The sequence below is a fragment of the Rhamphochromis longiceps genome, linkage group LG22, assembly GCF_057381845.1.
Source record: "Rhamphochromis longiceps isolate RC_006_pf linkage group LG22, R_longiceps_female_GT1.1, whole genome shotgun sequence".
Taxonomy (NCBI): domain Eukaryota; kingdom Metazoa; phylum Chordata; class Actinopteri; order Cichliformes; family Cichlidae; genus Rhamphochromis; species Rhamphochromis longiceps.
Window position 1 is genome coordinate 2,123,015 of NC_140577.1, and position 27,866 is coordinate 2,150,880.

General features: G+C 41.8%; 2 protein-coding genes across 2 annotated transcripts; both read left to right on the forward strand.

The window, feature by feature from the left end:
- Positions 1–125: 125 nt before the first annotated feature.
- LOC146643065 (uncharacterized) lies at positions 126–27,426 on the forward strand. The gene is made up of 7 exons (XM_085396925.1): positions 126–494; positions 1,702–1,812; positions 22,042–22,107; positions 24,323–24,412; positions 24,497–24,559; positions 24,815–24,954; positions 27,289–27,426. Exons 1-7 carry the CDS (start codon positions 350–352, stop codon positions 27,424–27,426), a joined length of 753 nt encoding a protein of 250 aa, XP_085253051.1. The 5' UTR covers positions 126–349.
- On the forward strand, positions 5,938–11,927 carry LOC146643066 (C-type lectin domain family 4 member C-like). Its single transcript, XM_085396062.1, has 7 exons — positions 5,938–6,357; positions 6,679–6,795; positions 8,804–8,842; positions 8,922–9,026; positions 9,282–9,421; positions 9,898–10,004; positions 10,733–11,927. The coding sequence occupies exons 1-7, from the start codon at positions 6,201–6,203 to the stop codon at positions 10,851–10,853; spliced, it is 786 nt and encodes a 261-aa protein (XP_085252188.1). The 5' UTR covers positions 5,938–6,200; the 3' UTR covers positions 10,854–11,927.
- Positions 27,427–27,866: the final 440 nt, after the last annotated feature.

A 27,866-nucleotide genomic window follows, 5' to 3' on the forward strand; every position in this document is an offset into this window, starting at 1 on the left:
ACACTTCTTCTCTCTGCTGCTTCGATGTGCTTACAGTTTGTAGAAGGCAGCGTCTAACAAAGCCGTGTTATTATAAACATACTGCAGCTGCTGAGTTAAAGCTTATTATCTCTGTGATAGAAAATATTAAAAACAAAACTTCTTCCAGTGTTTTACATTCTTGTAACTGAACTTCAGATCTTGTTGAATGTTGTTTTCATTTGTACATAACTGACAGTCTGACGCCTCCTGACGTGTCAGAAGAACTGTGACTCGTCCTGTTTTACTTCCTCTTTGTTTTCTCTTCAAAGCTGTCGGACTTAAAGACACAGACAGACGGTGAAGCTGCTCAAAGATCTTTCAGCTCAAAATGTCTACAGAAATTCAAAGTGTTGAAGATTTCAGGGTGAAATACAGCAGAGGGTCCCAAGAGGATGGAGGAGTGAGAGAGCAAAGTGAGGTGGAGGTGTTAGATGATGGAGAGCAGCACCCTGACGTTGGCCTACAAGAAGCTGGTAAGCAGGAAATCATCAAAGTGACCAAACCAAAGAAAATGTTGGTGATGAAAGTGTTGTTCAGTGTCTTTTAAAGCTCTGATATCCGACCACTTTAAGACATATTAGTGTTCGTGTCACATGTCCCCAGAATATGTTTCCAGTCCAAACTGGCACACAGATCATTTGTTGCACTGGGCCTGTTTACTCCCAGTTAGGAGCTCCGTTTCTAACCGTCTGACTGTTTCAGTGTCTGTGGCTTCAAGTCAAACTGGTTCAGCTGCTGCTCTGCTTTCAGGAAGAGGTCTGTGAGTGGCAGAGAGAAGCAGCCAATAGGAGCAGCACAGCTCTTTCTGCTTCCTCTCCAAGTGATAACATGACTGTAAATACAGCCAGATTGTCCACACAGTCATTGTTTTAAACATATGTGAATGTCGAGTTTGTCCGACAATGTTGTGCTTCCAAAAATGCGTCTTTCAGAGGTGCAGAGCAGCAGCTTGGTATGCAGCTCCAGTGTGTTAGCAGCTTCCCCCTGTAGTTAATGCAGCACGTTTAAATCAGTAGGTCATAGTTGTTCTGTGGTCTGACAACAGGAACAGAAAGATGCAGATTCATTGTGAGTTCAGCTGCATCAAAATGCAGTATGAGTGAGTGTAGAGAGGAGAGAAGCAAACTGATGGAAACAGCTAGCAGAAAGCTAACTGAGTGTAACTGAAGCACAAACACAGAGTAACACACACCCAGCACCACTCTGTTATAAATCAGCTTTAAAGTTTCCACAGTTCATGGTTGTTCCTCAGCATTACACTTTCCTCACAGCTCTGACCCGCGTGCAGATGATCATCATACAAACTAATATTCTGGGACTCTCCTCCATATTTGTCCCTCAGGTTTCTACACTTCTTTCTACGTTCCCTCACGTCCATCAGGATAGTTTTGGTCATTTAGTCCTTATATTGAGAGGAGGATTGTTTTTCTCTCACTGATCTATTCAAAAGCTGCGACCAAGAAGTGGCCAGAAATGCACCGACCGATCACAACAGCTGGAATGGACTAATGTTACTTTGTCCTTGTTTGAGTTCCTGTAACTTTTTAACAAACTCGACTAATTTGTTTGGTAAATCTGATTTACTTTCTACTGGGATCATTCCTACAGTGAGGATTAATAAAAAGCTCCAAAGTCTCTCATTAGTGCTTCATAAATGGACTTTTTGTTTTATCTTTGTAGATGTTCACACCGAGAAGAAGCTTCCAGCTGTGAGAAGAAGCTGGTTCAGAGCTTTTGAAGTGAACCTGGGAGTGCTGTATCTGCTGATTGTGGTGGGAATCATGACACGCTGTGAGGAATTTGATTCCAATATGTTAGATGTTTGATTTTGAACATTAGAAGTGAAATGATTTGATGCTGCAGACCTGATTGTGTTTAGTTCCTGTTCCCACACTGCTGTGTTTCTCCTACTTCACTGGAAAACACACAAACAGCAAACTTGTTACTGTAATGTTATTGTAGGGTCGACCTCACAACATAAAGCACCTTGAGGCTGTTGCTGTGATTTGGAGCTGTAGAAGTCAAACTGAATTGAATGATTAAGACAACGTGTGTCCTCCAGTTGGACAAACCTCCAACACCTAAGTAGCACACAGGTGTAATCCTAGTCAGGTGCTTTCAGTGTGGAGGAGCTCCAGCTCTGAGCCCACAGACACCTTTAGGTAGAAGCTTGTTTCCACCCCTTGTATCTCACTCTTTCAGTCAGTACTCACAGCTTGTGTTCATTACTGAGGTGAAGGTAAGAATGTAGCTCATCTGATAAATCAGCAGCACTTTCATGCTCAGCTCTCTCTTCACCCCAACAGACAGGATCACTGCACCAATCTGGCTTCTAACATCCTGCTGCTTTCTTTTCTCACTCGAGAACAAAATTCAAGGATTCATTAACTTCTTTACTTGGAAGAAACTCATTTCCAGCCTTAAACAGGCACAACACCCTTTTCCAGCTGAGAACCTCAGAATTGAAGGTGCTAAATGTCATCCCAACTACTTCACACTCAACTTCAACCAACCTACAGTAAGCTGGACGACATCACTCCCACACATCCTGGAGTGAATGAAGAGCTCGTCCAGTGCTGCATGACCAGGATGGAAACCACACTGTTGCTCTGAATTTGAGATTTCACAATTGGATGGAGTTTCTCCTTCAATATTCTGACATAAACCTTCTCAGGGAGGCTGAGGAGTGTGATCTCCTGAAGTTTGAACCCACCAGCCCAGATTTACAAATCCAGAGGCCGAGTACCCGACTCTCATGTAATGTTGCAGAGGTGTGTTAACCAGGACGGCCCAACAACAAGGAGTATTTCCTGGTGACCTCACAGTAAGATGTGCAACATTTAAGTGCACTGTAATTTCAAAAAACTTTTCCTCCTTATGTTGGACACTTTTTCACACAAGTACTTCTGTATTCCTTTGAAAATCAAATCAAAGAACACAAAAAATGAACTGCATCAGTTTTCCTGAAAGTGCAAAATGTAGAATTGAAAGGAAAAGTTACAGAGTGACCTAAAAAGGGAAAAACACAAATGAATGAACACAAACATCTTGTTCTTTGTAAAATCTTCGGTCAGCAGTGAAGCTAAATTTAATTGTTGTTCATTTAAAGAGTGTTTGAGACGTGGTTCAAACTTTCCACATCGACTGGATGAACCTCAACAGTTCTACAGTTTGTTTCTCTATAAGGCAACAGCAAGAAAACAAACTGTAACTGACAAAATAACATTTCCTGGGTCGAACCAACTGTGACACTGAGGTGTGACTGTGTTTGTGCTTTTATGTGTGAACGTTCAACGTCTTTAGAAAAAGAAGAGTTTATACATTTTCTGCTTTATGCAAACTCAGTCAAAAGCTCAACAAAGTACACATACAGTGGGGCAAAAAAGTACCGTATTTCCCGGACTACAGAGCGCACCTGAATATTAGCCGCACAAGCTAAAATCAGGGGAAAATCCTGTTTTGTATATACATTAGCCACACCTGACTAAAAGCCGCAGGTGTTTCAATGTTGACTTATCATATGTAGGAGAATATGCACAAAGGGAATTGTCAGGAAAGAGACGGCTGTTTGGAGACACATCACATCACTTTTTAGGGCATATGTACAAGTAGCGGTAATTACAAGTACGAAACATGTACTGTGCTTCATAAATGAGTAACAAATGTAGTACATAACAATAACCTACAGCACACCAGAAAAATAGATTCGGCCTTTTAGGCTCAGGTGCAGTGACACGGCTTTAACAAGAAGAAAAGTCAGTCATTCACCATCTTTCTTTTCTTCCTGCGCAAAAAACCACCAAAGTCCTCTCCTCCAGTGTCGGAAACGAACAGGTTCAGGATGGCTTCGTCATCCACTCTCCGCTTCTCCTTCGTTGTCCCTTTCAAAACAAAAGAAATCCTCGTTGTCAGTGTCAGAGTCGAACACCCTCAGAAGGGCCGTGGCGGTGTCCTCCTCTCCATCATGCAGCAGTCCAGCCCTTCGAAATCCGTTGGTGATCGTGGATGTTTTCAAACTTTTCCACGCTGTCAGAATCCAATGGTGGAGTTGAGCATAACTTGCTTTTCGCAAGTTTATCGCCGCTCGTCATCCACGCCTCCCGCTGAACGCGTAGTGCTACTTTGAAGTTTGTTTTTCGTGCTACTTCGTACGGCACTACTTTGCCTGGCAGATGGACATGTGACCAACATACCACTCTTGAACCCCGATCCTTCCGCCAAGCAACGTAGTGCCGTACAACAGCGGAACAAACAAAACAAATCCGCTCATGGACAATCCATAGAAAAGCCGCACCTGACTAAAAGCCGCAGGGTTCAAAACTTGTGCAAGAAGTAGCGGCTTATAGCCCGACAATTACGGTATTTAGTCAGCCACCGATTGTGCAAGTTCCCCCACCTAAAATGATGACAGAGGTCAGTAATTTGCACCAGAGGTACACTTCAACTGTGAGAGACAGAATGTGAAAAAAAAATCCATGAATCCACATGGTAGGATTTGTAAAGAATTTATTGGTAAATCAGGGTGGAAAATAAGTATTTGGTCAATAACAAAAATACAACTCAATACTTTGTAACATAACCTTTGTTGGCAATAACAGAGGTCAAACGTTTACTATAGGTCTTTACCAGGTTTGCACACACAGTAGCTGGTATTTTGGCCCATTCCTCCATGCAGATCTTCTCGAGAGCAGTGATGTTTTGGGGCTGTCGCCGAGCAACACGGACTTTCAACTCCCGCCACAGATTTTCTATGGGGTTGAGGTCTGGAGACTGGCTAGGCCACTCCAGGACTTTCAAATGCTTCTTACGGAGCCACTCCTTTGTTGCCCGGGCGGTGTGTTTTGGATCATTGTCATGTTGGAAGACCCAGCCTCGTTTCATCTTCAAAGTTCTCACTGATGGAAGGAGGTTTTGGCTCAAAATCTCACGATACATGGCCCCATTCATTCTGTCCTTAACACGGATCAGTCGTCCTGTCCCCTTGGCAGAAAAACAGCCCCATAGCATGATGTTTCCACCCCCATGCTTCACAGTAGGTATGGTGTTCTTGGGATGCAACTCAGTATTCTTCTTCCTCCAAACACGACGAGTTGAGTTTATACCAAAAAGTTCTACTTTGGTTTCATCTGACCACATGACATTCTCCCAATCCTCTGCTGTATCATCCATGTGCTCTCTGGCAAACTTCAGACGGGCCTGGACATGCACTGGCTTCAGCAGCGGAACACGTCTGGCACTGCGGGATTGTAGTGTGTTACTGATGGTGACCTTTGTTACTTTGGTCCCAGCTCTCTGCAGGTCATTCACCAGGTCCCCCCGTGTGGTTCTGGGATCTTTGCTCACCGTTCTCATGATCATTTTGACCCCACGGGATGAGATCTTGCGTGGAGCCCCAGATCGTGGGAGATTATCAGTGGTCTTGTATGTCTTCCATTTTCTGATGATTGCTCCCACAGTTGATTTTTTCACACCAAGCTGCTTGCCTATTGTAGATTCACTCTTCCCAGTCTGGTGCAGGTCTACAATACTTTTCCTGGTGTCCTTCGAAAGCTCTTTGGTCTTGGCCATGGCGGAGTTTGGAGTCTGACTGTTTGAGGCTGTGGACAGGTGTCTTTTATACAGATGATGAGTTCAAACAGGTGCCATTCATACAGGTAACGAGTGGGGGACAGAAAAGCTTCTTACAGAAGACGTTACAGGTCTGTGAGAGCCAGAGATTTTCCTTGTTCGAGGTGACCAAATACTTATTTTCCACCCTGGTTTACGAATAAATTCTTTACAAATCCTACCATGTGGATTCATGGATTTTTATTTCACATTCTGTCTCTCACAGTTGAAGTGTACCTCTGGTGCAAATTACTGACCTCTGTCATCATTTTAAGTGGGGGAACTTGCACAATCGGTGGCTGACTAAATACTTTTTTGCCCCACTGTATTGTACAACACAGAGTTTTATCTGTAGTTAAGAGAAACACAAAATGCAGTTAAGAAATATTTATGCAAATTAATCACACGGTCTGTGTTTCCTTACACGCTGCCACTTCCTCAAAGCTTCTTCCTGCCTGAAAGCAGACAGAAGGCTGGACAAGAATAAAACAGCTCGATATCTACCAGGGTCAGTACTGCAGAACTGTTAGAGTACAGTTTAAACTCCTGCTCAGCGTCTCCGTCCTCTCACGATGTCCTCAGATATTTATGCCAAACCAGATCTATCAAAGAAGGTGAGATACAGCAGAAAGCAGGACGGAGCAGAGTGGGAGCAGAGGGAGGTGGATATCTACGAGAGTACAGATGAGATGAGAGATAGTTATGATCATTTTCAGTCGCAGGAAGGAGGTAAGTCAATTATGAATCTAAATGTACTTCCAGTTTGTTACAGTCAGCTTTTAAAGCCAAATTACTGCAGCCCACCAAACATCTGTTTCTCCATTTGCTGTATGAACCTTTTTAATTTAAATTCTTTCCCACAATAGTTTGTACGTCACTTATTGATTAACAGGAACTTCTTTCAGTCACAGTGCAGATGTTATATTTCCTTTGTTTTTTGGCAACCAACCCTTTTTTGACATTAAGCTGATACAACCACAACCACAGGTCTGTTAACCACAGACTGACAGGAAATAAGCACAAACCAACATCCACACTGCTTTCTAACAGGACCACAGACTCTGAATCCTCCTTCAGTCCTGAAGGGCTCTTTCAGATGTGCTACACTGGGTCTAAGAGTGCTGTGCCTCCTGATGTTAGCTGGGATCATCATCCTGTCCATATGCTGTAAGATAAGATACAACCTCTGAACTTCTCCTGCAAATGAATGTATGACTGATACTGAATCCCAGCAGCCAACAAACATGCAGCTTCACAACCAGAACGTCTCCTTCTGCCACAGCAAATACAGGAAGTACATGAAGCCAACACAGAAGCAGCAAACACTGCAGTTCCTTTAATGACCACTGGAGGCTGATGCTGAAAGCGAGTCAGTCCCCACAGACTCCCATGTTAAAATGAGCACCTTTGCTGCAGTAAAAACATGTTTCCATTCAGGACCAAATGAGTTTTGGTCTCTAAGGATAGTTTCCTCTTCATAAAAACTGCACGGTGGCATTTTAAATGGAATTCTCTGATCAATAATATGAGCTGCTGTGTGGTACAGCCTGACCAACACGTTGGTTTTGCTGACTGAGCTTCTAGTATTTCATGAGTCTGTTACTTAGCACTGATTAGCAGGTGTGTGTCTGTGTGCATGATTCCTGGCTCATATCTTGTGTGTGTTGTGGAGTGAATGTTCTTGTTGTTCCTTCAAACTCTTCACTCAACACGCTGATTCTGTGATTATCTCAACAAAGCAGACAGGCAGCAGCATCTGCTGCAGACTGATGCAGGTGCAGCCACACTATGTTAGACAGTGGCCGTCTGTCATTGTGCGACTAGTTAGTTCACTTGGTGTATTAAGCAGGTAGCTAACAAGCTAATGTTAGCTCCATTCATCTGATGGGAAAATTGAATTCAGTTCATTTTATTTATATGAAGTGCCAAATCACAACAACAGAACAATACAGAGAAAACTTCCAGCAGCTGCAGATGGTTGGATTTAAAATATACTTATTTTGTGTTTTAAATCAGTTGATGATCTTCAGCTGACCTTTAGCTCCTGGTGGAGCTGTGACAGACTTAATGCTGGATCAGCAGAAACATCACAAATCTATGATGTGAGAACAGAGACGCCTGCAAAAGGACGTCTGAAAGCAGGAAGTTCCTGGAAGCTGCAGGAAGAAACATTTATTAATTATAAATAAGCAGAAAGAGGAAGTGTTGAAGCCTCAGAGCAGCTTTGACTGAATGTAAAAAGACATATTTTCAGTGAGAACAGGCACATGTCACATGAGTCAGAATCTATTCTTTCAAAGCATATAGATAACATCTCTGACTACAGGTGTAGAAATGCTGTTTGACTCTTCACCTTCTTCCTCCACACTGAAGCACAATTATTCTGAATCTTGTCAGTGGTTTTTGTTCACAGTTGATACGTATTTAGCTCATCAGATTTCCTGTAGTTCTAACACCTCCACCCACAGGACATGTTAAAGAACAATGGCTGCACAAGTTTAAGATAAGATAAGATAAGATAACCTTTATTAGTCCCACACGTGGGAAATTTGTTTTGTCACAGCAGGAAGTGGACAGTGCAAAAGTTATGAGGCAAAAATTAGAATACAATAAGAATAAATACAGTACACAACTGTACAGAATAGAATAAAATAAAATACTATATACAGTAGAATAAAATAAAATAAATATACAATAAGATAAAAATAGAATACAAATACAAATACTATATACAACTGAGTAAAAATACAACGATGACAGAAAGGATTATTGCACTTAGTATTATTGCATATGTATGGATGTGTGTGCTTGATCAGTTAAAGTCTTTATTATGGAGTCTGACAGCAGTGGGGAGGAAAGACCTGCGAAATCTCTCCGTCCCACACCGTGGGTGCCGCAGTCTCCCACTGAAGGAGCTGCTCAGTGCTGTCACAGTCTGCTGCATGGGGTGGGAGATGTTGTCCATCAGGGATGACAGCTTAGCCGCCGTTCTCCTGTCACTCACCACCTCCACTGGGTCCAGAGGGCATCCTAGAATAGAGCTGGCCCTTCGGATCACCCTGTTTCTGACTCTTGTTGATATTTGACAAAGCAGAGGAAGAAGATTATTTCTGTTCAACGTTTCACTCATTTTATTTTATTTTATTTTATTTTGGTTTCACTGAAATATTTTTAGATGCTTTGAACAAGAGTGAGCTGCAGGATGAACTTCAAGGTAAGCAAACACCAAGTTCTTATATCACAGATATATTTGTAGAACATTTTAACTTAATTTGAATCTTTTTTCTCTAAAGGCACAAAAACCAGCCTGACTCAGTTACAGAGCCGTTATGATGAACTGAGTAAAAACCACAGTCAGTTACAGGAAGAAGTGAAGGAGCTGCAGGAGAAGATAGAAGGTAATAAAGTTTGAATAACTGATAGAAAACATCAGTGTTACACAGTGATAACCTGATTGTGTCTTTGTTTTGAATCCTACATGTTTGATGCTGTGTAACAGTTTCTCTGTATAAATGTAAGTTTCAGTTCATTATGAATAAGAGAGAAAACCTGAGTTTAAATGAAGCATTTACAGGGAAAATGACAGGAACCAAAGATTCATGTGATACAACAGGACACAAAGTCTGACTTTAAAACATGTGTTTGACTTTAAGAGAAGTGTCCTGATCGATGGACGAGATTTGGAAGCAGCTGTTACTTTAAATCCACTGAGAAGAAAACTTGGTCTGACAGCAGGAGAGCCTGTCAGGATAAAGGAGCTGATCTGGTGATGATAAACAGCAAAGAGGAACAGGTGGGTGTGTTTGTTCATGTCTGTGTGATCTTTGATGGAGCTGACAGTCATCTGTTACTTGTGTCTTTGACCTGCTGTCAGTCTGTGACCTGCTTCCTGTCTCCACTCTGATGGATTTCTTGGATTCTCCTTTTTTGTTGCAGACACATTCAAACGTAAAGTTTTTATACATTTGACAAACATTTAATTTACACAGAAATGTTATAAAATGAGAGAAATCCTCATAATCCAGATTATTTTTCTGATTCAATCCAACTGAATCAAATGATTTGTTAACACTGATTCCACTGCAACACTGACTGAGCTACAGGAGGAGCTGATATTCATCGATTCTTTGGCTCTTTCTGATTTCTGCACAATGGAAGAAAAGTTTCATCACAGTTATTCTTCCTTCAGACATGTTCACAAGATGATGTCACTACAACAGAAGTGCTGAATTATGACTGGAGACAATATTTGTGTCTCTTCTCAAACAGGAATTTGTCAGTAATTTCAGAGGACACTCTTGGATTGGTCTGAGAGCCAACCAGACATCAGGAGGATATGAATGGGAATGGGTGGACGGATCAGCGCTGACAGAAACGTGAGACATTAGTTTGTTTCTATTCCAGAGTTATTATTTAGAAGTGAAACACTGATGTTTTGGAAGATAGATCAGCAATACATGAGTTGAGCTATTTTCCAACAGCCCCACAAACTGAATGTAAAGAAAAGCAGAAATCCTCCTTTGAATGAACAGCTGTGCTTGAACTCTCTTCATCTGCAGTCTGTGATGACGTTCAGTTACAACAAGTCAGTTTGAAGGAATCAGGATTGAAACATGTTCAAAGCAGCGACCGACACATTTCACTTTGTTCAATTTGTCTTCATGTTTTTGTGCTGTAATGTTTCTTTTCTCACAGAACAAAAAGTGTTTCAGAGAATTCCTGTCTCTTCTTCTTTGGTGTTTGTAAAACTTCAGAACATATGAAGGAAGAAGCTTCAGTAAATATGACCTGATAGACACACATTTCAAAGTGATGTCTGTAAACAGCTGACAAAACAGTTTCAAACAGCAGAAAGTCAGCTCTGACTTCTTTTTATTCTCCATTTTTACAGCAGGAAGATTTCATATTCATCAAAGCTTGAAAGCTGTTTTAGTGTGCATGATGATTCTCAGAGAAAAGTCTAAAGGAGGGAAAGTGGGCGAGAAACCTGGGAAAGAAATACAGCAAATATTGGAAATATTCCAAAAGAGACGCATATTTATATGAATGTGACAATAGTTATGAGTTTAGTCCAGTTTCATATCAGATTTGATCTCTCTGACAGGTTCTGGGCAGCAGGACATGAGAGTCCCAGTTATGATCACTATGGAGTCTGCTGTGACTATTATGGGAAATGGACACAGTTATATTATTCTTATTCAACGACCTTCATCTGTGAGAAATGAGTTTGGTGCTTTGATGTAAATGTGTGAATAATCCAACCAAAGACACCTCACTATGAAATGTCCTGCATGAGCCTCAGACTCAGCTTACAGTCTTTACTTGTTCATTCTGCATCATATATTGATTACATATATTGTCCCTCTGTGCTCTGTGCTGTACAGTAAGGTTGGAAGTCATCCACACAAAACCTTGAAGTACTTCATTACTCTGTAGTTCCAGCAAATTGTTCTAATAAAAGTCAAAGTGCAGCTTGTCTTTACTTTGCTTTACTTGGTTTATTCATCAGCCTGTTGGTCCTAAAACTACAGTAAATGTCTTGTTTGTAAAAGTTCAGCAAAAAATATGTTTGATTAATAAGAATTTTAAAGGTTCTGATCAGCTGGAACATCAGAAGGACATTTTTAAACCTCTGTGTATGTGAAAGTGACAGAAAGACATTAAATGTTAATTGTGTTATGTGAGTCATATATATTTAGTTTTGCATTTTATATGGAAGTTGTATTTAATTTTTTGTATGATGGATTTGAAAAACAAATATTTCATATAAAGCTTTAAGTGTTGATGACTTTAATTACAGATAAATTAACTTACTCAGTAACTTATTGGTTGAATTGTAAACGAGAGAAAACGGCTTCAGAGCTCTAAGTGTCGCTATATTAAAGGCTCAACATTTAACTTGGAGACACTTTGAAATATTTCAAAACATCAACAGAATATAAAGAAAACATCTCTGATGTCATGTTCAACACATCTATATATGAACTGAAGTTAGCATCCTCTAAGCAGCTAATGCCAGCCTGTACTAGGGTTGCCAACTCCCTGAAAAATAAATAAGGGACACCTCGTGGCCAGGGCCGGGCAACCCAGTTCACCCTTCCCAGTGTGGTGAATTTTGTAGCTCTTTTTTTTGTGTGTGAAATTATTTTTTAACCATTTGACTTGAATTTGATTTAAGCAGATGCATATTCTTTGTGATATGACCATATGGGAAACAAATGATCATTTAGCCGTTTATTTTTAGCTCAAAATGACAACATTAACACAGTAAAACAGGTCTCTTTCTTAAACAGAAGCCTGTCATGCTTAACTTTTGAGAATATAAGTAAATCTTTCTTTAAAAGAACTCTGTCCTGCTTAACTTAAAATTATATAAATTAATATAAAACAATAGAACAAAAATATTCTTGTAACAGTGCACATATAGTGCATTTAGTACAATTGGCTTCAGTTGAGGTATTATTTCAGCTTTTCTAAAGCTAATCACTGCTCCTGTTTGTAAACCCGCTTGTTCCCATGATTACGCATCTTAACTCATCATCATTATTCATCTATGTATTACTTTTATGTATTAGTCATCTATTTGTTGTAATCATCTATTCTTGCAGTTGTTTATTACACAAAATAAATTATATTATCACACTTCTGGCCACATAGCCCTGATATTCACTGCACATGCCCATATTAACCTTAACCAGAGGGTTTAAACAACAAACAGTGTTTACATATCATATCTGCTTCTGCCGTGGCCTGGTGGACAAAAAATTGGTTAAGGGTTCCCCGAGCTTTCACGCCCCTCATGTTCTTCATGTGCCCACCACTAGAAGCATGCCTATGGAAAAAGTGCGCCGGCACACAGTGCAGTGCGCTTTAAAGGTGTTATCGTGCACTTTTCCAGCCAGGTGTTTCCCTTTTCCCATTCCTCCCTGTACTTTTGCAGCCTTTTTTTTCTTTCTCTGAGTGAACAAACATTGCTGCTCTAATGCTGGGCGCACACTGTGTGAATTTTGGCCCATTTTGAGACGATTTTTGAGTCATGCGACCGACTTGGTGATCGGCCCGATTTTGGCCTTCATCGTGCATCGTGTAGTATACGTGGGATAACGAGAAGCACACTGCTCACGCGCAAACACGTAAACGTCGGTGAAAAAGACTGAGCAGCATGGCTGTGCGGCGTGTGATCTGGACACAAGCGATGGAGGCACAACTTGTAGAACTTTGGAAAGCTCATACGAGCCTTTTCGATGTGGCATCACAAAATTATCACGACCACAACAACCGTGAAAACAGTTGGATTTACATGCTGCTCAATCACAGCTGCCTGATCAATGTTTTTCATTAGCAATTTAGCAAAGTTGATGGTGGTGGTGTGTCTGTGTGAGTGAAAGACAGAGAGAGAGCGCGACAGATTTTCTGTTATAACCTTCATGTTATGGAGGCACAGTGTGAGCACTCAGGTCGCATCAGAGCATCGGGCCGTATAGTGTGAGACCCTGCATCATGACCTACCAACTTCTAACCCTGCGAGTCAATCGTGCAGTTTGAGCAGGAGCTGAATAACGTGACTGAAAAAATCGCACAGTGTCTGCCCAGCTTTAGGTGTACTGTCGTCCGAGACTTGCACCGCAGTGTCGGGGTTTGTTTCCCTGTTGGCCATGCTTCTTGTTGTGGTCACCTGTTGTCTTCCGGTATTTTCTCCCTAAGCGACCTTTCCTCGACCAATGAGATGAGCGGTAATCTGAATTGTCATACTCGAATTGTCATAAGTGTGCTGTCAGCTCATTGGTCACAAAGCAGGAGAGGGGCTGGGAATTATGTTTTCAAACAAAGCGTTAATTCCATTAAAAGTTATAGACTACTTTTGATTCTCACTGTATTACGGGACAAAGTGCGTCGCTTATTAGCTCAATACGGGACGTGTACTTTTGTTTCGAAATACGGGACGATTCCGTATTTTAAGGGACGGTTGGCAACCCTAATCGCATAACCACTTAGCTGGCCGCGGCTGAACTAGCAGGCTCAAGAAAGGAAAAAACACTAAACACTCATAATAAACAAAACTGTCACAACATTGCAATACTATGAAAACACATCTTAAACATAATTAAACACATTTACTACTATTCTGACTGGTTAGTTGTTTTTTTCAGTGCATTGAACTGCAATAGCGGTGCTATGTGAGCTAGGCTAACTCACCAGAATAGTTCAAAAGGCTCGAAGAAACACTCCGACTCCTTCGAGGTAGGTACCCGTCTTTGGTTCACCGCTAACGACAGCTCTCTCACAAATATTAATTGAACCTCTTTTCTCTCTTTCAACTGGGAAAAACCGTGCTCCGCGGCAGCATGGAGGTTTTCCTTGCCGTCTTTGTTCTTCTACACCACACCTTCACGCGCACCGAGATGCAGGTGATGCCTTCAGGGCAAGCCCGGGAATTAAACTATCAGACGAGAACTACGATGCATTCAAAGAACCCTGTACTTCTGATTGCTGTAAATCTTACGAGGGTTACATTTGTTTCTTTTTTCATTCAAGCTGAAGTCCGGGACAAACTGTGTTCCTTTTCAAATCAAATCAAATGACTTTTATAGTCACATCACATGTGCAGGTACACTGGTACACAACATGTGAGTGAAATTCTTGTGTGCGATCTTCACAAGCAACAGAGGTGTGCAAAAATACAATACCATAAGAACAAGCAAAATATAAGAATGGCATATTACTGAATGTGTATACTAAATATGTTTTTCTACGTGTGTGTACATATGTGTGTGTGTGTGTGTGTGTGTGTGTGTGTGTGTGTGTGTGTGTGTGTGTGTGTGTGTGTGTGTGCGCGTGCGTGCGTGCGTATGTACATATTTTACAAATTAAATAGAGTAAACAATAAGATAAAATACATAAAATATACAGAGGTTGGTAGTTGGACATGTGCAAAACAAGTGGCATTTATATACAGTGTGTAGTGCATAATGTTGAAGTTCCAGTAGTGAAGCTGAGGTGTCTATGAAGTGTTCAGCAGTCTGATGGCCTGATGGAAGAAGCTGTCTCTCAGTCTGCTGGTTCGGGACCGGATGCTGCAGAACCTCCTTCCTGATGGAAGCAGTCTGAACAGTTTATGGCTGGGGTGACTGGAGTCCTTGATGATCCTCCCCGCTTTCCTCAGGCACCGCTTCCTGTAGATGTCCTGGAGGGAGGGAAGCTCACCTCCAATTATCTGTTCAGAGCACCGCACTACTCTCTGGAGAGCTTTACGGTTGTAAGCGGTGCTGTTGCCGTACCAGGTGGTGATGCATCCAGTGAGGATGCTCTCAATGGCACAGTGATAGAAGGTCCTGAGGATGCGGGGGCTCATGCCGAATCTTTTCAGTCTCCTGAGAAAGAAGAGGCGCTGCTGCGCCTTCTTCACTGTTTTGTTTGTGTGTACTGACCACGTAAGATCCTCAGCCAGATGTACTCCAAGGAACCGGAAGCTGCTCACTCTCTCCACAGCAGCGCCGTTGATGGTGATGGGGGTGTGTACTTCTCTGCACCTCCGGAAGTCCACTATCAACTCCTTTGTCTTTGCGACGTTGAGGGTGAGATGGTTGTCTTGACACCAGTGGGTCAGGGCGCTGACCTCCTCCCTGTAAGCCGTCTCATCACCGTTGGTGATAAGACCCACCACTGTAGTGTCGTCCGCAAACTTCACAATGATGTTGGAGCTGTTAGTGGCCGTGCAGTCGTAGGTGTAGAGTGAGTACAGGAGAGGGCTCAGTACACACCCCTGTGGAGCACCAGTGTTCAGTGTGATGGGGGATGAGGTGATGCTGCCCAGTCTGACCACTTGGCGTCTGTCAGACAGGAAGCTAAGGATCCAGCTGCAGAGGGAGCTGCTCAGTCCTAGATCCTGCAGTTTCCTGTCCAGCTTCGAGGGAACGATGGTATTGAATGCTGAGCTGTAATCTACAAACAGCATTCTCACATACGTGTCTCTCTTCTCCAGGTGTGACAGGGCAGTGTGTAAGTGTGTAGTGTCAGGGCTATGGCATCATCAGAATCAGAATCAGAATCGTGTTTATTGGCCAAGTATATGTGCAGACACATACAGGGAATTTGGTTCCGGTAGATGGTGGCTCTCAAGCACAGCAATGTAAATCACACACACACACACACACACACACACACGCACACGCACACGCGCACGTGCACGCACACACGCACACACACACAGACACACACGTGTCTATATATACACATTACACATACATACACAAAGCTGAGTTAAACCAACTATAAATAACGAATCTAAACTTATATACATAAAATACAGAAATGAATGAGGTGGAATGAATACTACAAAATGTACATAAGGTGCAGCTGCAGTCTGGCAGTGGAAGCAGTGTGACAGGTCAACTGTTAAGAAGGGAGATGGCGAGGGGAAAGAAACTGTTCCTGTGTCGGGTGGTCCTGGTCTGCAGGCTTCTGTACCGTCTGCCAGAGGGCAGCAGATCAAAAAGTCTGTGTGCAGGGTGTGAGGGGTCTGCGATGATTTTCCCTGCCCGTTTCCTGGTTCTTGAGAGGTACAGATCCTGGATGGAGGGCAGGGGGGCGCCGATGATCCTTTCTGCTGCCCGTACAGTCCGCTGCAGTCTGCTCCTGTCCTGTTTAGTGGCTGCTCCATACCAGACTGTGATGGAGGAGCACAGGACAGACTCAATGACCGCAGTGTAGAACTGGATCAGCAGCTCCTGTGTCGACTGTACTCCCCCAGTTGTCTCAGGAAGTACATCCTCTTCAAGGAACTTGAAGATCTTCACAGCTGACACAGGGCTGTCTGATATGGTGAGGGGGAGCAGAGTTGAGGGATGTCTCCTGAAGTCCACTGTCATCTCTACAGTCTTAAGCGTGTTCAGCTCCAGATTGTGCTGACTGCACCAGAGTACCAGCTGCTCAACTTCCTGCCGGTATGCAGACTCATCACCATCTTGAATGAGGCCAATGACAGTGGTGTCATCTGCAAACTTTAGGAGTTTGACAGCCGAGTTCTTGGAGGTGCAGTCGTTAGTGTAGAGGGAGAACAGTAGTGGTGAGAGGACACATCCTTGAGGGACCGGGTTTCAGAGGTGATCTCCCCCAGCCTCACTTGTTGCTTTCTGTCTGTCAGGAAGCTGGTGATCCACAGACAGGTAGCTGGTGACACGATGACCTGGGAGAGTTTGGAGGAAAGAAGTTCAGGCACAATGGTGTTAAAAGCCGAACTAAAGTCCACAAACAGGACCCTGGCATAAGTTCCCGGGCGGTCAAGGTGTTGCAGGATGTAATGCAGCCCCATGTTCACTGCATCATCCACCGACCTGTTTGCCCGGTAGGCAAACTGCAGAGGGTCCAGCTGGTGGCCTGTAATGTCTTTCAGATGGGCTAGTCGTTCGAAGGATTTCATGACCACAGACGTCAAGGCGACAGGTCTGTAGTCATTCAGTCCTGTGATGGTGGGTTTCTTGGGAACAGGGATGATGGTGGAGCGTTTGAAGCAGGAGGGAGCTTCACACAGCTCCAGGGATGTGTTGAAGATGCGAGTAAAAATGGGAGCCAGCTGTTCAGCACAGGTTTTGAGGCAGGAGGGTGAGACAACGTCTGGTCCGGGGGCTTTCCTGGGCTTCTGTTTCTGGAATAGTCGGCTCACATCCTGAGTGTGTATTCTGAGTTTCAGGGAGGAGGAAAGGGGGGTGAGAGGTGTGGTGGTGGTCGTTGAGTCTGGATTGGGGAGGGTGGGGGTGGTCGTTGAGTCTTGATTGGGGAGGGGCAGGGTGAAGGGGGGAGAGGTGGACCTGTTGTGGCGGTATGCAAATTGTAGAGGGTCCAGTGAGTCGGGTAGTGCAGAGCAGATGAAGTCCCTGACCAGCTTCTCGAAGCATTTGCTTACGATGGGGGTCAGGGCTACAGGTCGCCAGTCGTTCAATGAGGAGATGGTGGAGGATTTGGGTACAGGGACGATGGTGGCCATTTTGAAGCAGGCTGGGACTACAGACAGAGAGAGGGAAAGGTTGAAGATGTGCGTGAACACTCCAGACAGCTGAGCCGCGCATGACTTGAGGACGCGGCCGGGAATCCCGTCCGGACCAGTAGCTTTGCGTGCGTTCACCTTCCTGAAGCACTTCCGCACATCCTCCTCAGACACAGTGTGCGCACTGACGTCATTTACCGCGTAATATTTTCTCTGAATGTGGGACGATTCCGTTTGTACGGGACGGCAACTCTACTAACTAACCTTATGAACATCCACCTGCTGGCCTCTGTGGAAGCTCCGCCACAGCCACCACCAAACAACTGAGTTATTTTGACACATCGGCCAGCATCTGGCCAATCCAACACCTTTCATTGTTTATACCGTTACTAAAAAAATGAAATAAATAATCATCGGCCGTAAAAACAAAAAATCACCGCCAGTCCAGCTGTGGTTACTAACAAGAAAATGCACTCGCGTTACTATTTTTCAACAAACAGACGGTTGAAGCTGTGTTCAGCTTACTGCATCTTATATCAGTTGCACGTAAGTAGCTGTAAGTAATCTGGATGCTACAGATTGCCCACGGACAGCAATCACTTTCTGGTAGACGATCAGTTTTTGGCACAACACCTGGAGCTCAGGAGGCAAAACAATGGCACGAGTGCTGCTGTTTGACTGAGGAAGAATAAAGTAGTCGTGGTAAGCCAATCACATGACCACTTCAAGATGACAAAGCAACAAGGTTTGTAAATTGTGCCACGTAAAACCAGAGTCATGATAAACAAGATATACGCGGCATTTTTTCCTCAATAGTTTCGTCACGTTTGCTGTCTAAGGACAGCGCAGCGAGACCTCTCTGCTTATGAGCAAAAAATAAAAAAAACAAAACAAAAACACCCATTTTGTGTTGGTGGAAAAATGCACCATGTCGACCAATTAAAAAATGATATGGCAACATGACATTTGGTTGTTTAGGAAGAGGGAGATGTTTTAGGAGTGACAGAGAGAGAGAGAGAGAGATTTGTGACGTTTAGTGTGTTTGGAGTGTGTGGTTAGTGTGTTGTCTTGTGTAGTTAGTGTGTAGTGTTGTGGATAGTTTTGTGTTGTGTGTCAGAACAATGAGGCGACTGCTGTCTCCAGGTAGGAACAGGAGTGTCACACCTGCTGCTGTCAGACCTGCAGGTATCAGGCTGTGATGTTTCCTTTATAGTGGACAGAAATATTTGGCACAAATAATTTGTGTGACATCTTGTTGAAGAACAGCTGATTGTTCTGTAAATAGTTTGAAATGGTTATTTTAAAAATCAAGGTAAAATTAAATGGATGCAAATAACTTTGTTGTTTGCAAAACTTGTGCATAGGATTTTAAAATTGACAGTTTATATTTGCATTTAAAGTTATGAAATATGATCATTAAACATGTTTGTGGTTGTTACAGTTTTTTGTCTGATTTAGATCAGTTGTGTTAATACAGTTTGTCAAAATGAAAACATGACTGTAAATTCAGACACGTGAGGTTGTGCTGAAGAGAATGAGACCAAACAAGGCAAGTAAATAGTTTTTAAAGGTGAAATGTGGAGGAAACATCAAAAGTAGTTAAAAATGGATTATACCCTGGACCCCAGAGAGTTAAACATTTTTTTAAAGTAACACAAGAGTTACTTTTCAAGTAATTAATTACTTTTAGAATCTAGTAACTCAGTTACTTTTTGAAGAAGTAACTAGTTACTATAATGTTACTATAATTAATTACTTTTTCATAGGAACTTTCCTGACACTGCTATCTACACACTCCAAACACACTAAACATGACAAATCTCTCACATCTCAAGACTCGCTGTCAATCTCTCTCTCTCTCTCTCTCTTCCCCCCCCCCCCCCCCCACCCCCCCCCCCCCCACCCCCTCCATTTTATCTCGGCTGTAACATCTGATGATGTCAAATGAGGACACGAGGATGCGTGGCACATTACATGTTGCACAACGTATTCGTGAGTTTCATATCAGATAAGAAAAATATTTTCAGAAACCGTTCAGATGCACTTTTATCATTTTGTCCTATAAATTTGTTCCATCATGTGACTCGGCTGTCATATAAACACGTCTGTGTTCTTATTTAGTCACAGATCAGATCATCACATCTGTCAGGACAGAAAGACTAGCAGCAGTAAAAAGTACTGCAGAGGCTCAGGTTCATGTTCAGCCCAGGCTCTGTGCTGCAGCTCAGCCCCTCTCTCTCCACTTTCTTTACTGTTTCAATGGTCTCTGTCCAAAAAACAAGAACAAAGAAATATCTGTGAAAAAGTAGAGTTCATAAACTCAAACCATGAATGAATAAATAAATAAAATAAAATGCAAACATTTTATTTTGAAGGAAATTTAGTTTAATTTGTTGAATAAACCCAGAAAGTTGGACTTTGTGTTATCAGTTTTAATTCTAACTATGAACAAAATGTGGTTTAGCTTTTCCTGTCATGACGTCTGTACCTCCTGTTGAAAGCAGCTCACAGAGAGACAGAGACAGCGAAGCGACAGCAGCATCAGAATACAGAGGACCAACGTTTACTTATGATTTACTGCAGAATCAGAATCAGCTTCACATAGAAAAGCTCCAGTTAACAGAGAAACACAGCGACTGAGTGACGGCTCTGCTGCACAGGAAACTGACACTGCTGAAAACTGAGCATCTTAAAATGTCTTCCATCATTGATGAGGATCCAGAGTTGAGCATGAATGTGAAATACAGCAAAGGAGAGGACAGAGGAGAGAGACTGGAGGGACTGGTCCTCCTCCATGAGAATGTGGACTCCTGCACAGACCGTCAGGTCCATGTTTCAACACAGGACGGAGGTAAGTATCAAATACTGAGGCATCAGGAATCAGGAGAGACTGTTTCCATCTTCTCAATAAAATATCAAACTAATACAGATCCATCAAAGCTTTTGGATCCAGAGACTCAGTTTATTCATGGTGTGGAGGAAAGTTCAAGCTTTGGTGAAGGTGTGCAGTCTCTGCTCTTATCATGGTTTATATGTTTCTATATTTTTTAATGTTTTCTGTTTATTTAGAGAATAAATGATAAAAAGTGTCTAGTTTAAAGTATCAGTGTGTTATTTTAGTAAGTGTAGAAACAAGCTGACAGAAAAGTGTTGGAGGAGTTATCTCACAGATCAGTGGTGAAGGCAGAAATATAAGAAACAAGGAAGTGTTGCTCGACACTGTGGAGTGAGTATAACCACAGAAACTACTCGAAGCACACTTGTCACAGCTAGTTTTAGCTGACAGGAAATCAGACCAATGAATAACAACTCTGTTTTCATTTCAGCAAATCATGGAGATATTGTTTTAATGACATAATATTCATGTTATAATAACCAACATTGTCTTCATGATCTGGTCTTTGTGTGAAACACGCTGATACACATTCGTCTGTTTCTGAGTCACATCAAAGCGTTTCTCTGTCAATCAGAGTCTCTGTTCTCACATATGTAAAAGTCACCTGAAGACAAACATGTGACAAAGTCTCCTGTAAATATCAAAACTGCTGGAATGAACTTGTTCAGCTCATCATCAGGTCGGCTGCAGGTGGAAAGTCTTTCTGACGATAAACCAATAAAATACGCTTGAAAAAATGGGAAACAAATTATGATTAAAACATGTTTAATAATTAAATTAACAAATTCTTTTCTCTCCATTTTGCCTTCGTAGAAATAAAAGCCCAGAAGAAGCTTCCAGCTGTGAAAAGAAGCCGTTTCAGAGCTGTTGAAGTGAAGCTGGTGGTTCTGTATCTGCTGATTCTGGCTGGAATCACAACACGCTGTGAGGAGTTTTATTATCATGCTCATGATACACTCCCATGTTAAAATGAGCACCTTTGCTGCAGTAAAAACATGTTTCCATTCAGGACCAAATGAGTTTTGGTCTCTAAGGATAGTTTCCTCTTCATAAAAACTGCACGGTGGCATTTTAAATGGAATTCTCTGATCAATAATATGAGCTGCTGTGTGGTACAGCCTGACCAACACGTTGGTTTTGCTGACTGAGCTTCTAGTATTTCATGAGTCTGTTACTTAGCACTGATTAGCAGGTGTGTGTCTGTGTGCATGATTCCTGGCTCATATCTTGTGTGTGTTGTGGAGTGAATGTTCTTGTTGTTCCTTCAAACTCTTCACTCAACACGCTGATTCTGTGATTACATCAACAAAGCAGACAGGCAGCAGCATCTGCTGCAGACTGATGCAGGTGCAGCCACACTATGTTAGACAGTGGCCGTCTGTCATTGTGCGACTAGTTAGTTCACTTGGTGTATTAAACAGCTAGCTAACAAGTTCATGTTAGTTCCATTCATCTAAAGTGAGAATAAAAAAGTCCATCTGGGAAAGTGCAATGATTTTAAATTAATTTCCTGTTTTGTTGCATTTCTAACCAGATATTTTAGTGAGTTTGGAAAAAGAGCAGCTGCAGAAAGAAGTGAAGCTGAAGGACAAGATGGAAGGTAAGAAACTATTAAGAAGTATTAAAGTTGGAGATGACTGTATTTGAGAGTGGGTTAATTTTATGTTTTAAATCAGATTCTTGTGTAAAGATAATCTGATAAAAAGAAACAAAACAAGTTGCAGCTGCTGACCTCCCAAACTAACATAAACAGGAGAAAACTGTTCAAAGTCAAAGGCAGCTCAGCCCTACAAACTATCAGGTTATGTTGTCCACGGTGTGGTGGAAGCTTCAGGACCCAAATGCAGAACATGGTGGGCAAATGTTAAACATAAAGTGTGTTTATTCCAGGAAAGTACAGATGGTGGAGAAACAGGAAACATTAAAGTCCATAAGAAAGAAAAACAGGCAAAAACATTAGGAACAGCACAGCTCGTGAGACAACTGGACAAAGGGTGAGGGAAACAATGGGAATGAATACATGAGGTAATGTGGGACGATGAAACAGGAGGGGAACACAGCTGAACCTAATCACAGGAAAACAGAAGGAAAGTAAACTAAATGCCAAACACAGCAGACACAGGTTAAACAAAGGTTAAACAGGAAGTAATCAAACAAAGGAAACATCACTGACTGTAGGGCCAAACATCGCTAATCGAAGATCAAGATACCATACCATACCAACTTTATTTCTAAAGCACTTTAACATAAAACCAGAGTTTCACAAAGTGCTGTACATGTTAATAGCATACGTAAAGAAAATTAAAATGAGATACGATAAAATAAATAGATACAATAAATTGAAACATGTTAAAACAAATTGAGTCAACCCCTCTAATCAATGCCAAAGGCTTCAGCGAATAAATATGTTTTAAGAAGACTTTTAAATTCGATGAGTGACAGGTGCTCTGACCTGTGCAAAGTGTCCATTAATCATTTCCATTAAATTAAAAATGTATTCTTTATTCTTCTAATTTCTGAAGATGACACCAAAAGGATCTCACACGACCTGATTCACACTGATACACGGTCAAAACACTGTTTGCCTCTGTCCCATCTCATCACACCTGAGCACCACTGAACCTGGATTAAAAGGTTATGGCGACAGTGGCAAGTAGGGTTACTACTCCCTCTTGTGCTGAGAAATTGCAATAGCACCAAAAACATAAAATGGCTCCAACACTGACAGAAACTTTACACAAAAGGGCAGAACACTGAAAATATAACATGCAAAACTAGCATATGAATATAAACCCAAAGAGTTAAAGTTACATAAAAATAATAGAAAGGCCAAAAAAAATCTAAATCACATATAACAGACCCAGGACCATAACACAACCTGCTTCAAACTCATCAGGAAACACAGAGTGAGAGCTGCACAGGTGTGGCAGGTTGGAACAAGGAAAAGCTGAATGAGTCGTCTGCAGACGGCAGCCATCTTGGCTCTTTATGTAATCATAAAGCAGCATGTTGGTGCACCAATCACAGCAGAGTACCTGCACATGCCCGTTATCATCCTCTCATTCAGTCACAGCTGAGGCGCAGCATGCAGAGCTTTGCATGAAGGACAGAAAAACACAGCAGTTACACAAAATGACACAAATATGATGACAGTCATAACAACAGGTCAAAGTTCAGTCTGTTACTGTATCATAGACACTGATGCTGTGTGTGCTATATGAGATGCTGCAGGCAGTCAGTGTGAGTCTTCAGCAGTCTGAGCTACAAAGATGGGATCTTGGCTGCAAATGAATGTATGACTGATACTGAATCCCAGCAGCCAACAAACATGCAGCTTCACAACCAGAACGTGTCCTTCTGCCACAGCAAATACAGGAAGTACCTGATCACATGGAAACACCTTTGATATGAGGAAGTGTTGAAGCCTCAGAGCAGCTTTGACTGAATGTAAAAAGACATATTTTCAGTGAGAACAGGCACATGTCACATGAGTCCGAATCTATTCTTTCAAAGCATATAGATAACATCTCTGACTACAGGTGTAGAAATGCTGTTTGACTCTTCACCTTCTTCCTCCACACTGAAGCACAATTATTCTGAATCTTGTCAGTGGTTTTTGTTCACAGTTGATACGTATTTAGCTCATCAGATTTCCTGTAGTTCTAACACCTCCACCCACAGGACATGTTAAAGAGCAATGGCTGCAAGTTTCTGACTCTTATTGATATTTGACAAAGCAGAGGAAGAAGATTATTTCTGTTCAACGTTTCACTCATTTTATTTTATTTTATTTTGCTTTCACTGAAATATTTCAGATGCTTTGAACAAGAGTGAAAACAACAAACTTCAAATCAAACACAATAAACTGAACCACAGTTACAACGAGCTACAGACTGAACATCAAGGTAAGAAAGTTTTTAAAATTAACAAGAAAATACTAATGTCAGATAAAATTTATATTTACATTTTTAACATGATTTTTTCTACAGAAACAAAACGACTCAACAGTCAGTTACAGGAAGAAGTGAAGAAGCTGAAGGAGAAGATAGAAGGTAATAAAGTTTGAATAACTGATAGAAAACATCAGTGTTACACAGTGATAACCTGATTGTGTCTTTGTTTTGAATCCTAAATGTTTGATGCTGTGTAACAGTTTCTCTGTATAAATGTAAGTTTCAGTTCATTATGAATAAGAGAGAAAACCTGAGTTTAAATGAAGCATTTACAGGGAAAATGACAGGAACCAAAGATTCATGTGATACAACAGGACACAAAGTCTGACTTTAAAACATGTGTTTGACTTTAAGAGAAGTGTCCAGAAGGATGGAGGAGATTTGGAAGCAGCTGTTACTTTAAATCCACTGAGTGGAAAACTTGGTCTGACAGCAGGAGAGCCTGTCAGGATAAAGGAGCTGATCTGGTGATGATAAACAGCAAAGAGGAACAGGTGGGTGTGTTTGTTCATGTCTGTGTGATCTTTGATGGAGCTGACAGTGAGTTACAAAGTTCTTCATACTGTGAATTAAAGCCACACATTGATGATAAGTATACATGTGCAAACATACAGACACATAAACAAAGCAGCACATTCATTCCATCAGAAACACAACAGTTAGAAACTATGGAGGAAAATAAAGGGGAAAAGATTGAGGGAGAGCTAACCTGTAAAAATGAGTTTCAGCCGTTAACAGTCAGCTGACCTGATAGTCTGAGGAAGGCTGTTCCACAGTTTGGCTGCAACAAGCTCAAAAGCACGATGGCCTCTGGTGTTCAAATCAGAGCGAGGGACAGTTGGGAGACGCTGATTAGATGATCAGAGAGGCCGGCTGCAGTGATAAGGTCCAAGAAGCTCTGCTATATAAGCAGGGGCCTGTTCATGCACAGCTTTATATGTTCATAACAGGATTTAAAAGAGGATTCTGAAGTTCACTGTAAGCCAGTGAAGAGAAGCAAGAATAGGTGAGATATGAGACTGCAGGCCAGGTTTTGTTTGCAGCCTTGCTGCTGAGTTCTGCACTAACTGCAGACCAACTATGGAGGACTGAGAAATGCAGGTGAAAAGTGAATTACAATAATCAGGCAGGAGAAAGTATGAACTCAAAGTTCCAGATGATTGAATCACAGTAAAGATTTGATCTTTGCAATATTTCTGAGGTAAAGGAAACAAGACTGGGTGACCTTTGACATGTGAGGCTCAAAATGCAGCTGTTGGTTCAAAATGATCTTTAACAGGTGATTGGATGTTACTGGTGAGGGGGACGATGTACTGACTGACCTCCTCAGAGAATCTGAGCCAAACAGCACAACTTCAGTTTGAGATGAAGGAAGTTTAAATCCATGAAGTGATGACAGAGAAGCATTCACTGAGGCAGGAGAGGCTCGACAGAAAAGCATTAGTGTGTGTGTCATCTGCACAGCAGTGCTAGGAGATCCCATTAAAACCATTAAGCAGATGTCACAGGGGCAGCATTTATAAAGAGAACAGAACTGGTCCAAGGACTGAGGCATGTGGGACTCAGATGAGGACACACGTTGATTAATATGAAGTATCTGTTTGATAAGTATGAAGAAAACCATGTGAGAGCAGCACCAGTGATGCCAGTTTGTAGTGTGTTAATAAGAGGAGCACCATCAACAGTATGAAGGCTGCAGAGAAGTCAAGCAGGACTCAAATGGAGTCTTTATCCCAGCGCAGAAGAATCTGGTTAGTAACTTTCATGAAAGCTGTTTCAGTGCTGTGGTTTGTCTGGAACCAGGTTGGAATTGATCAAAGATCTGAAGGAGCTGACGAGCAACTTGATTTAAAACAGTGGGATGTAAGGAGGGTTGATCCCACTCACAAAGACTCTGGCTGTTTGAAAGTCAGCTGAAATGAAAGGGACTGGTTTCTAATAGAGAGAAGTCAGGGGGAGATGGCAGCAGGAAGGAGTTTGAACTCCAACAACAGAACTGGAGGAGAGACTTGGGGCGGTTGAAGAGGTACAGACTTGAACTCTGACCTGATACTGTTGATGTTGCCAGTGAAGAAATCTAAAAATGTCCACAGTCATTAGAAGACATGGGAGTGACAGCAGTTTGTCTCTGGGAAGACAACACTGACTGTAAGCCTGTCAAAGATGATACATCTGTGATTGGATAGTAGGTCAGACATGTGGAAGGTCAGCGTTATGTGTGGGGCCGACAACATGATGCACTACATGAAATGATGCTGCAGTGTTCATCAATTGTGTGGCAGTGTTGTTAGAGGGATCATCAATAAGTAAATTAGACTCATCTACTAAAATGACTTTATGAACAATAACCGATGAGAGAAGATTAGAGAATCCATTCAGGAAATGATTGCAGGATTTGGGAGGTGGATCGATTACAATACAGCAAACTGGAGATTCACATTGAATTATGAAGGAGAGGAATTCAAAGCAGTTAAAGAACCAGGATTAAATGGGAACCAGTTCAGATGATCCTTAGAAACCAAGTCAACACAAAACATTGAAATAACAGAAATGTTATAAAATGAGAGAAATCCTCATAATCCAGATTATTTTTCTGATTCAATCCAACTGAATCAAATGATTTGTTAACACTGATTCCACTGCAACACTGACTGAGCTACAGGAGGAGCTGATATTCATTGATTCTTTGGCTCTTTCTGATTTCTGCACAATGGAAGAAAAGTTTCATCACAGTTATTCTTCCTTCAGACATGTTCACAAGATGATGTCACTACAACAGAAGTGCTGAATTATGACTGGAGACAATATTTGTGTCTCTTCTCAAACAGGAATTTGTCAATGAACTGAACCTGAGAGGAAAGTCCTGGATTGGTCTGGAAGCTAAACGGCCATCAGGAGGATATGATTGGCTATCAGGAAGATATAAATGGGAATGGGTGGACGGATCAGCGCTGACAGAAACGTGAGACTTTAGTTTGTTTCTATTCCAGAGTTATTATTTAGAAGTGAAACACTGATGTTTTGGAAGATAGATCAGCAATACATGAGTTGAGCTATTTTCCAACAGCCCCACAAACTGAATGTAAAGAAAAGCAGAAATCCTCCTTTGAATGAACAGCTGTGCTTGAACTCTCTTCATCTGCAGTCTGTGATGACGTTCAGTTACAACAAGTCAGTTTGAAGGAATCAGGATTGAAACATGTTCAAAGCAGCGACCGACACATTTCACTTTGTTCAATTTGTCTTCATGTTTTTGTGCTGTAATGTTTCTTTTCTCACAGAACAAAAAGTGTTTCAGAGAATTCCTGTCTCTTCTTCTTTGGTGTTTGTAAAACTTCAGAACATATGAAGGAAGAAGCTTCAGTAAATATGACCTGATAGACACACATTTCAAAGTGATGTCTGT

What these genes read in the sequence shown, in the direction of transcription:
- LOC146643065 (XM_085396925.1), top strand. Translation starts at nt 350, where the DNA reads ATGTCTACAGAAATTCAAAGTGTTGAAGATTTCAGGGTGAAATACAGC. An exon ending in CGTTGGCCTACAAGAAGCTG is followed by an intron (nt 495 to 1,701) that starts GTAAGCAGGAAA and finishes TTATCTTTGTAG; the next exon opens with ATGTTCACACCGAGAAGAAG. An exon ending in TAAACAGCAAAGAGGAACAG is followed by an intron (nt 24,955 to 27,288) that starts GTGGGTGTGTTT and finishes CTTCTCAAACAG; the next exon opens with GAATTTGTCAATGAACTGAA.
- LOC146643066 (XM_085396062.1), top strand. Translation starts at nt 6,201, where the DNA reads ATGTCCTCAGATATTTATGCCAAACCAGATCTATCAAAGAAGGTGAGA. An exon ending in CATCATCCTGTCCATATGCT is followed by an intron (nt 6,796 to 8,803) that starts GTAAGATAAGAT and finishes AAATATTTTTAG; the next exon opens with ATGCTTTGAACAAGAGTGAG. An exon ending in TAAACAGCAAAGAGGAACAG is followed by an intron (nt 9,422 to 9,897) that starts GTGGGTGTGTTT and finishes CTTCTCAAACAG; the next exon opens with GAATTTGTCAGTAATTTCAG.